At 39.3% G+C, this 12506-nt stretch overlaps 1 protein-coding gene across 11 annotated transcripts in view; it reads left to right on the forward strand.

Annotated features, from left to right (window-relative positions):
* ARNT2 (aryl hydrocarbon receptor nuclear translocator 2) overlaps window positions 1–12506 on the forward strand; it is a 142501-nt gene that overhangs the window by 75669 nt on the left and 54326 nt on the right. For all 11 annotated transcript variants that reach the window (XM_030577697.1, XM_030577687.1, XM_030577688.1 and 8 more), the window contains 3 exons: window positions 3986–4088; window positions 7830–7895; window positions 8328–8413. In XM_030577697.1, the coding sequence (XP_030433557.1) occupies window positions 3986–4088; window positions 7830–7895; window positions 8328–8413 (255 nt within the window). The remainder of the gene's footprint in view (window positions 1–3985; window positions 4089–7829; window positions 7896–8327; window positions 8414–12506) is intronic.

Below are 12506 nucleotides of genomic sequence, written 5' to 3' on the forward strand. Positions count from 1 at the left end.
CATGAGCCTCGGGCCATCTTACTCAGACCCTGCTTGGTGATAAGTTGCAGCTGCATCCTAAGTGAGCAGCCCTGGTTTAGCTGCAAGTTTGCTTCACATTGGTTTAAGCAGTGCTGCATTTTGAATTTGAACTGTGATGGGGAACTTTCAATAAGTTATCAATTATGTCCAAATCCAAGCAGTTTATATGTTGGTTTCTATGTGTATTCTGCTCAATTTTTCATTCACTCTTTCTCTACAAAGCAAACTACAGACAGTATAATTTAAGCTCTGCAAATACTATAATGATGTTGAGGCCCAAGTGTCATTCAGAGCAGTGTTGTGGATGGGAAGTGGGCACTGTGCTTGCTAGATCTGGAGCAGGGGAAGGATTTATTTTTCAAACTAAAATAAACTACACACACAATAATCCGTTTACTGCAAAAGCTGACTAGTGATCCAGATGGTAACGTTGATGTGTCACCCGTACTGGACCTTTTCTCTTAAGACTGATCTACAGTATATACTAGGAAAAAGAGAAGATGCGCATAATGTGTATAGTATAATATTACAGTAATTTGTATTACTATTCTGCAAAACTTTCTTATTAATCAGGATATTGTTGCCGGCATCAGAATCAAATGTGTTTTTACATGTGTTTCCTTTGGAGAGATTCTAAATGAGCATATATCACCAGGAAAATGGTATTAGTGTAACAGATTCAGAAGGATGAATATTTTACGATCTTATGACAGAATTATCATCAGAATATGGAGCTTAGCTGCTCGTATGGCATGCAGCTGTGATTTATTTGCTCTGAGCTTGATTGTAATTTGGCATACTCCAGGATGCACCACATGAGCAGCTGTAACGAACTGTAGTTCTGGAGATGATAAAGGAGATGGCCATCTGTGTCACTGATCCTCGAGTTGTGAGCAGATCTTCCGAGCCCTACATGTGACTCTATAGGAGATTCACACATCTGATAGGTACTTGCTCCTAAGAGGAGCAACAGTGACTGGTGATCTGCCCAAACTACCTGATAAGTGTGTGCCAGACAAAGTGGGGAATGCCAAGCAACTGGATCCAACAGGGTTACAAATTCCAGGGCCCTCATTTCTTAACCCCATGCAGTTAGGAACGGAGCAATCCACATAGTCAGGAATGGAGTGGTGAGGGAGGTGGGGGTGGAATGAGGCTGTAATGTGGCATCGGTACTTGATGATGTTGTGTTTGATGCAGTCCTGCATCACCACACTGATAAAATATCATGACAGACATTGTGATACAGTATTAGAGCAGGATTTTATGGCTTTCCGGACCTCATTAGGAGGGCAGATAAAGGCTTAAAGCCTGTTTTTATTTCCCCTAGTGCTCTTGAAAAATACGCTTTGCCACACACATCATTCTATCTCAGCCTCTTTTATAGTCTTAGGTTTACATCAGTAGCAATCTGAGATGCATGTATCTTAATTGGCACTATTAGAAATCAGGATCTCCCTCTTACAGTTTTCCTAATGGGGTGTGTGAGAAGGAATGTCAACATATATAGCACACAGGGGCTCCAAATGCTACATGGTTCATGTTTTTAAAACTCACCTCTAAACTTGTGTCCACAGACGTTCCTGCACCACTGCTTGTGTGTACAAACACATTGGTACATGCAGGCTGGGTAGTGAGGCATCTGCCCAGTTTACAGTCATGCGTACTCTGCAACCCTAACATCGTTATAGTGATTATTATTTTATTTGTATTACAGCAGTCCCTAGAGGACCAAGTCCTGTAGGACACAGTTCTTGCCCCAAAGGGCCTATATTCATGAGCACAATTTTGGAAACTAGTTGAAGGTCAGCTGAAAACTTGGCCCTTTATCTGTTTGTTTAATATTAGCCCTACCCCCTTCCCCTGTATTTTAATATTAAACACTTATTCATAAACTCTAATAATAAACAAATTGTTTTGGTCCAACTATAAACATTTGAGTGATGATTGAAACAAGCTGCTTGAGAGCTGTGTCATGATATCTATTACTCAAAATAATTTTCTAACTCACTTCCATGCGTATCACTGAGGTTACATGGTGTGTAAGTCGACACGATCTGGCCCATTAAATATTATCTGTCATCTTCTTAAGACATTACAAAGTGAAACACTGGTCTTAAAATTGTGACTTTTGGATAGCATGTTTTGTCAAAGCATTCAGTGCCAAAGGAACGCACATGGGCAATTTTAAACTTAGTAGCCATCTAGTATTTTAGAGGGTGCTTATGTATTTTTGGTCTGCTGCTTAGTGATAAAAGCAGAAATATTTCTATTACTTTTTTGAAAAGCATTTTTATTCCTGGCTTTTATGAAAAGCTTCACTTCAGGCATTTATGTTGGCTATTTCACTTTAAAAATATTTTTTTCCTTGAAAGCAACTTTTCTCCTCCTTTCCATGTACAGGGAAGTGATTTGCTATAAAAGCAAAAAAATCCTAAAATTGCTTAATTTGATTTGTCTGATCAAATGGATGGAAAATTGGTCTCGTATTCACATGTTCTATATCTAAAATTAATTATCTGTGCTTTCTTGTATTGTTACTTTTATCTGTGAATCAACTTGACTCTTGTCAAGTGATTTTTTTCCCCTCTAAACTTTAATTATTAATTTGGGGCGCTAGACTGTGTTTTGGAAAATGGGCCAATGCAGGAAGAATGGAGAAATGAGTGACTCTCCCCACTTAAATCCCTCTGCAGGCTACCTGGGCTGTGGAGAGTGGAGGTTGGTACCCCATGGGGGATCGCGAGGTTATTACATTGAGGGTTGCGAACGGTCAATCTCCACCCCAAATCCCGCTTTACCTCCAGCATTTATAATCGTGTTACAAATTAAAAACACTTTTTTATACACCTCTACCCCGATATAATGCTGTCCTTGGGAGCCAAAGAATCTTCCTGCGTTACAGGTGAAACCACATTTTATCGAACTTGCTTTGATCCAACGGAGTGTGCAGCCCGGCCCCTCTGGAGTGCTGCTTTACTGCGTTATATCTGAATTCACATTATAATGGGTCACATTTTATCGGGGTAGAGGTGAATATTTAAGGGGGGGTCGCACTCAGAGGCTTGTTATGTGAATGGGGTCACCAGTAAAAAAGTTTGAGAGCCACTGCTCTCGCACATTGGCCAGCACAGCTGAGCTGAGGGAGGTGGTGTCATAACTTGCTGGTAGCACAGACCTGCATCAAATGGCCACCATTCTCCTGCACCCTGCAGGAATTGTGCCTTAGGGGGATATCTCCAAATAAGCGTCTCCCAGGACTACATCCGGGCTAGTGTGGTTTATGTACTACCCCTTGCTCCAGGCTGTGAAGGCACAATCCAGCCTTTGGTTAGTAAAAATAACATTCCTACAGCACCAGAAACCTTGCATGTACCTTGCTAGTCAATAGGGAATGCTCTTTGCTACTTAGTTCTGTTTTTTTTAAATTTTCTATTTTAAAGTGTTTTGTAAAGATTTTACTCCCATTTGCAGATGTGCATGGCTTCAATTAATTCCTGTTCCCCATGGGAATAAAATAATTCTGTAGATCTAAATAGCTGACAGTAATTGCAGGGCTTAATTTGTGGTAATAAACTTATTTCCAAACTAAGTCATTGTGTATTTATGAGGAGACTTTTTTATATTCTAGGTTGTCTGTTCATTTTAATGCCAACAGAGCTGCATCTTTACACTAACTAGGTTTGTTGCTACACTATACCAAAACAAATAGGTTTCTATTAAAATTGTATAACCTGTATTAGTGAAAGATACTGTTCTCATTGAAAAAAATTAGAGGGAAGAGGGCCTTGCTTGATTCCATATGAAGTATTTCATATCCATATCGCACATTTCCACATTGTGTTAATAATTTCTAGAATTTTGTACCTATCACATGGCTGTTTGGGGATCCATGTAAAATTAATTTGTCGGTTCTTAGCAGGCAAATGACAAGATCATGAATTGCTCTCCTTGGTTTTTCTAGGGCGAATTTTGGACTTGAAGACTGGAACAGTAAAGAAGGAAGGTCAGCAGTCCTCAATGAGGATGTGCATGGGATCAAGACGTTCCTTCATTTGCAGAATGAGGTACACAATTCTCTCTTCCTTCAATACTCTTATCCCTTCTCAGACCTTAAGGTTTTGGCCCATTTTGTCAGCTTTGATCTGGTTTAAAAATGCTGATTAGACATTTCCAGTATGCTTACTTTTATATCTAGTGTCAATTTGCAATCTGCAATTCCTGTAATTAACCAAGTAAGTCATTAAATCCATATCTGTACTAGTGTGCTGTATTGTGTGCTTTTCCAGAGGGCCTCAAACCATCTTAACCACTGGCATGTAAGCCATTGTCTCTTAACGTTTGTTTATTTAAATCAATACTTCTGGAAAGAATCATCAACAGTAGACTGGAAACTTGGCTCTGTGGGTTCATGTTTGTTGGGTTTTTTCCCCCCAACAAACCAGTAATACTAAAGGAGGAATTTAGTTACTGAGTTAGCCAGTTATGTGAGAATTAACCAATGATCAACTAGTTAATTCTAAATACATGAGTAAATGTTAGATCTGGCCAGGGGGCGCTAGGGAGGGGAATGTTATTTCATAATTTTCAAACTTCTGGTAAGTTTCTGTGACTGCTCTGATGTTTGTTTGCCTAATAACATGCAAGAAAGTGATTAACAGGAGCCACCTGCACAAGGGAGCCTGATCCTGAATGTGGCCTCCTGGTGTCCCTGTACTAGAAATGAATAGTTGTAATAACAACATTAAGTAGATCTAATGTGGTGAAAGGTCCATCAATGTGACTTTGAGGGGGACAAGCACACCGTCGCATTTGCTGCCTGTTTCCAATTGTACACTGAGGATAAATTATGCAAAAACACAAAACCAAAAAGATTTGAAGGTCAAATCAAACCCAAGCTCAGCCTGTTTGATTAATTTGTGTATGCGTAATGTTTTGAACATGCAAAGTGACACACATCCTAATTAAATAGAATTATTAAATCTAATCAATTCAGGTGTGTGAAACTCCTTGAGATCCTTCAGTCTGAGGGTGCTTTGGAAGTGTCTTCGTAGTAGTCGTATAAATGTAGCAGTCACTTACTTACTATAGACCATGTTATGGCTGGCCCTACTTGGGTCCTCTGGAGGGGTGAAGAAACTCTACCACCCTCGCTGATCTACACAGGCGGCAGTTCTAATTTGGCTACTCGCATTGAGAAGTACAACAGGGAGACTCTAGCTGTGGCGAAAGCACTGTCCAAGCAAGGAACGAATGGCAGCAGAGTGATAGGACAGGAGGCTGCACAGCAAGGAGGAAGAGCAGGCTCCAGCATTCCTTTCAGTATAGCAAAACCTCTGCATGTTTCCTTTAAGACACTGTCATACCACATTCTTCTCCCAGTTCTCCGCAATGCTCCAAGCTGCAACTTAGCCCTCTGGTTATAGGGCTAAGCAACAGGAATTACATTTGTGCTTTGGAATGATGGAACCAGTATCATACACGTGTCCTCTCATGTAGTTTAAGAATATTTACTTCTGTTATTAATTTGTAACTACTATATATAAAATTCATTAATTCAGGCAAATATTGACTCAGTAAGAGTATGCAGTCTGCTGTTCGTCATCCACCTCTTTATCCTCTGGCCCATGTTTACTGATCATGTGAGGAGGTCTTTGAGCAGACAGGAGCCAGAACTAATATCCAGTTTACAATTGTTCCCCAGCTTTTCGAAACAGCCATCCAAATCACAGTTACTTATAAGGCCCTGATCCTGCAAACACTAATGTGCGTGAGTAACCTTACACACGTGTATATTCCCATTGTGTGTCTAATTTTAACCTTTTTTTTACTATTTCTTTCTCTTCCTACTTCCTGGCAGTGACTAGTAAAAAATCTTAGTGGGGAGGGAGTCTTTGTACCTGAACCCCACCACATCCTCAAATATTGTGAATTATTTGAGGTTGCCATGTTTGCTGCATGATTTCTTCTTTCTTTGCCATATAGTTCATCTTTTTTAAAAAAAATGAAAATAAACTCAGTTTTGTGTTTTCAAACCATTTATTTGGCTTCAAAGGGATAATTGCATGTGGATACACAATTAAATGTGCGGTTAGACACACAATTGGAAATACAAATAAATATACTCTGGTACGCAGATCTAAGTTGTAAACAGAAAGTTACTTGGCATCGTGAATAGCGGTTAGCCAGGTATTAGTTAGTCAAAGCTGACTTTAGTACAAGTCAGCTGGAACTAGATATAGTCAAGAGTTCTCTGACAAAATGTTTTTTTATTGGAAACTGCCAGTTTGTCAAAGCCAAAATTTTCTGTAGTAATGTGCTAGTTTTGATAAAACTTCTGTCACGTTCCTTAAGTCCAGAATGGAATGTTAGGGGGCAGGTAAGAGAGAATGAGCCACAGACCAGAATAGCTAATATCCCAGTAGTTAGGACATTCCTCTGGGATGTGGGAGACCCTGGTTCTAGACCCTGCTCTGCCTGATTTGGAGCAGGGATTTGAACCTCACTCTCCCATATTCCAGGTTAGTGCCCTAACCAACAGGCAATTGGATCTTCCTGTCTTTCATGTTGGAGCTATTCCACTCTGTATAAATAATGAAATAATTAAGTGGGCCAAAGAAAGAGATTAGAACACTGGGCTAGTGTGTCAAACATTCACATGTAAAACCCAGCTTCAAAGCCTGAGGTCTCCCACATCTAAGGTGAGTGACCTAACCACTGGCCTGTTGCCTATTCTTGGCAGGGAGGTGAGTGTCTCGCTTCGATTTTTGAGATTTTTTTTTTTAAGTCAGTTTCCTTCTGATGCAGAACAGGGAGAAACTTTGAAATCTCAGAAATTTTGTGGGATGGGAGAATCTTTTTCTGCCTAGCTCTGTTTGGAGCACATGAAGCAGGTAATCAGATATTGGGCCAATATATACACACACATTTCAGTGACATTACATGGATAATGCATAAGTAGTTTAGGGTTTGTAGGTATTTGATGTATCTATCTTGTATTCCAGTAGAAAAGGGTTATACCACATGTGGGGCAGCATTGTTATATATGGGTGTACATACAAATGACTAGTGTCTAATACGCAAGTATTTGGTAATACGCTGATATATAGTATGTGAATTCTCCGTGCTAATTAATCCTATGGAAGCTGGAATTATTTTTGGATGGTTTAGCTGAGGGCCGAAATTGTATGTTTGTCTAGTTTTTGAAGTGTTTGTGATCTGCTGATGCCCATTTCTGCTTAAACCAATCCTGAGATTCTCTGCTTCGGGCTGTTTTCTCTTCTTGTATTTCTTGTTTAGCCTTGTGTTAACTGTAGGATTATCTTTTGTGAGTCAGTAGTTTCTTAGTGTTTTTTTCTTTACATCTTGAAAATAGCTGGGGTGCTAAAAAGTAAAATACACAAAAAACATGAGGGTTAAAGTAATAACTTCTTAGGCCTGGTCTACGCTACCACTACCAGTTCCGTGAATATCGCTGGGTTCACACTATGCAATGTTGACCGCATATCACTCTCCTGTCAACTCCCCTTGCGCTTTTCATTCAGGTGGAGTAGAGGAGTCGATGGGAGAGCGATCTGCAGTCAATTTTGCATGTCTTCACTAGACCTGCTAAATTGACTGCCAGTGCACTGATTGCTGCGCATCAGTCCCCCGGTAAGTATAGACAAGCCCTCAGAAAACACTTTTCTAAGACACACAATCAAAAACAAATGCAATATTACTTGAATATATATCCTTAAAAGAGATTCAAATTGGATATTTGCCCCCCAGGCATTTATATTATCTTTCAAATGCTGGCTTGTTTTTAGGTGTGGAAATGCCCCTTTGGATCATTTGCCTCTGAACAGAATAACCACCATGCGAAAAAGATACAGGTGAGTTTGGTTCAGTTGCCGCTACAGTATGTCATAATGAACTTTTCTAGTTGTCCATTTCACTAGTGCTGTATCTCCCAGTTTTACCTGAACAAGTCTTTGTGTAGCAGAATCCAACTCATGCTTCACAAATAGCATGAGGTTACATTAGAGTGGAGTGAGCACAGCACTGGGAGCTCAGCATTGAGTTCTAATCCTGCCTCTGTCACTGACTCCTTAGGGTGAACCTTAGTTAACCTCATCTGTAAAATGATACTTATACCTAGAATTAGATATGGCTTATATACCACTTGAGCAATTGAACATTATGTAAGAGCTGTATTAAATATTATTGTTAGTATAATTGGTAAATTTGTATTAAAAATTGGTATTAGTATCAAGTTCTATTGGATATCAAACATTTTATTAATATTATTGTTTCTTCTCATATAGGAATGGCTTAGGCCCAGTAAAAGAAGGAGAAGCACAGTATGCAGTAGTTCACTGCACTGGATATATCAAGGCCTGGCCACCAGCAGGTAAAAGTTGCATTAAGGGCAGTATAGATAGTACTATGTACAAGACCAAACTGATCTCTAGAATCTATTGACCAACTTGCTAGTTAGACACTGTGGCTGGATTTTCAAAGGAAACTAAGGGAGTTAGGAGCCTAAGTGCAGTGTGATTTATGTAGCTATCTCTCATAGGCTCCTTTGAAAATCCCAGCCTCCGTCTGATACATGGATAATCTCAACCAGGTAGCTGATTGTGTTAAAAGTTGCACAAGCAAGTTGATTTACTACACTTGTTCAATTTGGCACACCGGATCTGGCCAGCGGTCCATCAATATCCTGTTTCCTACATTTGATGTTTCAGAGGAAGGTGGAAAGAATCCATAAAACATCTGACCAAATTTTCTCCCTGTGGTTTACAGGTGATGCCCTGGTGCATGAGGTTGTATTGCTATTCCAGAGTTAGCATTGCTGAGGGGTACAGAAACACTGATCACATGCTTTGAATTAAATCAAGTTTAAACATAGAGCAGTCACATGGAACCAGAGTGATTTCAGCTGGTTAGTCCATGTACATCTCAGTTTGGAAAGCAGCACTAGCATTTTCCTGCAAATCAGAAAGTCAGTCAGTGTCATTGTTAATGTGCATCCATATTCTCCTCAGTCTTTCTATATACTGCCCTGGTTCTCCACATACAACTGCCATTGATGTACAATGGCAGAGTATCAACTGTCATCTACAAGAGTTGCATACTCAGAATGAGGGTACCGTATGACTACAGAAGTATAGCCCAAGATTTTCAAACTCAGGTGCCTAATAAAAATAGCTTGATTTTTCAGAATTTTTAGCACCTGCAACTCTCATTGAAGCCAATGGAAGCAGCAGGTACTCAGCACCTCTGAAAATCTGGCCAAAGCCAGTGCCTATTTTTAGACACCCATGTTTGAAAATTTTCGCTTCAGTTTAGGTAAGTGTACACTCATGTTAATTGGGACACTGATGTTAATTGGGACAAGTATAGTGCTACATTTGTTTATTAGTAGTAGCATATGTTTTGATGTTCAGAAATGTTCACTCACAAGTAATTTACTGACTGGAGAATATTACAGTCTCTGCATCTTGATTAAGTTATTTTGGTTTATATGTGGGTTTTTGGGAAACAAGTCTTTACATCCTGCTTTGAACAGCAATGAAAAAACCACTCACCTACTGTAATTCAGCATATTCTTTTTAATATGTCGATTCCTGTTGAACAAGAGGTCTTGCCCTTTTGTGGTTATAGGCTAAGTATACCACAGACATTATTCAGGCTACTCCAGGGATTAAGTGTGCCAAAAATCCGATTACACTAAATCTGTACTTTGTTTGTTTGTGCAGATTTAACGGCTTAAAGTAACCTTACAGCAATGAATATTGTTATCTCTCTTTGAGGAGATGAGCAAGGTGCTGTAATCCAGGAGATTGGCTTCTAACATTTTTAAATGGGATGTGTTGGCTTCTAACATTTTTAAATGGGATCTCAATTGCCTTTTATGGGATCTTGCAGTCTTGTTTTTAACCACACTCCCACTGCTCAGACCAACAGCATGTGCTATGTTGTCTTTTTGAGGTCATACTGTGCAAAATAGGGTTTCTTTTTCCACATGGTAAATTTTGCATGTTTAGTCTGTGTCCTGCCTTGTACTCTTTTGTGCTGGAAGGTATCATGCAACTTGTTGACTTTTTGGTGTATCCGAGGGCAGAATTTGGCCCCTAGGTAGGTTTTGGGTAATCTGTGGCAATGTAACTACATGTATTAGCATATTACCATTCAAAATGTTATAATTTGCAACATAAACTAGTAACTTAAATGTAGAGGAAATTGGATTTGTTAACATTCCTCTACCTTGTAAAGAAATTACTTGAGTTAAAACCACATTTTGAGAGCAGCAAACATCTAGCTGTTGCATTCTTTCCTGAGCCTTTAGAGTAAACGAGTTTGCGCCAAATGATAGGTTTGCAAGAAACGTTTATATTTTGTTCCAGAAAATTCTACTTAAATTGATAGTATAGCTGAGAGTCCAGTCTATTTCAGAAGTCCCTGGATAGTATATTGGCAACATGTTACTACTCTCTTTAGCCACACAATAAGTACAATATGAGCAACAGTAGGACAGGGTTCTCTGGCACTGTCCTGTTAATGTGCCTCAACACAGGCCTGGAAGACCAGTTAGTTTAGCCTCCGAGGCTCATTCAGTCCTTCTGAGAATATCCTTGATATTGCTAATTAGTGCTAAGTTTGACTACGTTTAGTAGGGAATCGGAGGGAGGGTGTTAGATGTAGATCCCTCTATTAAAAATACAGGATGAAATTCTCTTCTGGTTTAATTCTGTTGACTTCCAGCAGAGAATTTGGTCCTCGGAATAAAAATGATGATGTGGACCTTTTACTTATTGAAAGAGAAACTAATATTTAATTACCTGTCAGAGCCTAAAAGAATATGAAAGGTCTTCCCTTGCACCACTGGTACACCCGCGCCCTATTGAACTATGCTATTACGGAGTGAAGCCTGGAACAAAGAATCGCATTTTGATGCCTAAGTTTCTGTCTAGAGTATAAAGGAAATTCTAACACCAAGACCTGGTTCTTCAGTCTTCATTCGAGCAAAACTCCCCACTCAAGTTAATGAGGTGCTTTATCTAAATAAGGACTGCAGGACTGAGCCACAAGTGTTGATTGCCAACATGAAATAATGATAATAATAATTATGAAATATAAATAATTCCCCCTGTGCCTAAATGGTTGGTCAGACCCCAAATCTTTTTTTTTTTTTTTTTACGTGTTCTCTCAGGGTCAGACTGCCCCTAGCCCGTACATAGCTGTTGGGAGAGAACAGGAAGTACTCACTGCAGCCCACACAAGAGCTGGGGACTCCCATTGTCCTTGCATCTGGGCACCTCCAGGAGAAGGCAAAGCTATGGCCCTACGCCCACCCTCTTCACACTCTCTTGGAAAGGTGGCCGGACACATTAGAAGGTGCAGGCTGTATAGTCCCAAGGTGTGGGGCAGCTTGCAAACAACATATGCTCTCTGTGGGTAGGGGGTTCCCCATGAGGCAGTGCAGCACCACACCACCCAAAGTACATAACCTGGCCATCGGTCTTTGTTTCTGGGTAAGTAACTGTAGGGGAAATGTAGATCTGTTTTTAGTAGCAAGTGGTATATTGGCCTTGTGCAGACTGGCACAGGGGGTAAATTTCTCAAAACTATTCATTTGTCAAAAAGTAAATGAAAAAGTTGGTTTTGGAAAATCCAGACTCTTTTCCAGGGAGTTATATTATTTGCTTATTGTATGTGATATATGTTATATTAAACAATGAAATACAGTGCTGAAATATTTTCAATATGGGGAAGAGACTCACTATTTGAAACTAGCTGAGTGTCCATTCCAGACTTTGATCATACATTTGTTTTGTCTGCTGCCAACTGGCTATAAGAACCTGTGCTTCTGATTGCATGAGAAGTGTTGTAGCTAATAACCAAATGTACAAAATATACCAATTCTACTTTTTTCCAATCTGTTATTTTAAAATTTTTAATTTAAAACAAACATTTGCCTTTTTTCAATTAAAGCATCATATTCCTGGAAGGAAATTAGTTTTATGCAGTCCACATGATGTTTTCCTAATAGTTTTATTCATCACATAGCAATGGATGGAAAATATTTAGTTGAGAGAAACTACAGTATGTCAGCATGTTGCTGGTTTTGTAAAGACTAGATCAAATCCAAGACCAATGTTTTTTCCAAAGGGAAACTGCAGGGAAGTCATTGTCATCAGAAGGTTCAAATAGAGGGAGTACCTTAGGGCACTTAAAGATTGAAAATCCTAGTAAACAAAATTTCAGATAATTCATTATTCTGTATTTCTTTTGGGTGGTGGTTTTTTTTGGGAGTGGGGGAGGAGGTTGGTTTTTGTTTTATCTTTTTGTCTTGCAGTTATTGATTCATTTCTAGTCTTCCAAGTCAGACTTACAGTAACTGCTTAGCCACAAAATGCCAAAGTAGTTAGGTCATTTTAAAGTTTTGGCCTGAATCAAAAAGTTTGTGCAAAACTGTTCCTTTTAACAAAACAAAACAA

The sequence above is a fragment of the Gopherus evgoodei genome, chromosome 10 (assembly GCF_007399415.2).
Source record: "Gopherus evgoodei ecotype Sinaloan lineage chromosome 10, rGopEvg1_v1.p, whole genome shotgun sequence".
NCBI lineage: Eukaryota > Metazoa > Chordata > Testudines > Testudinidae > Gopherus > Gopherus evgoodei.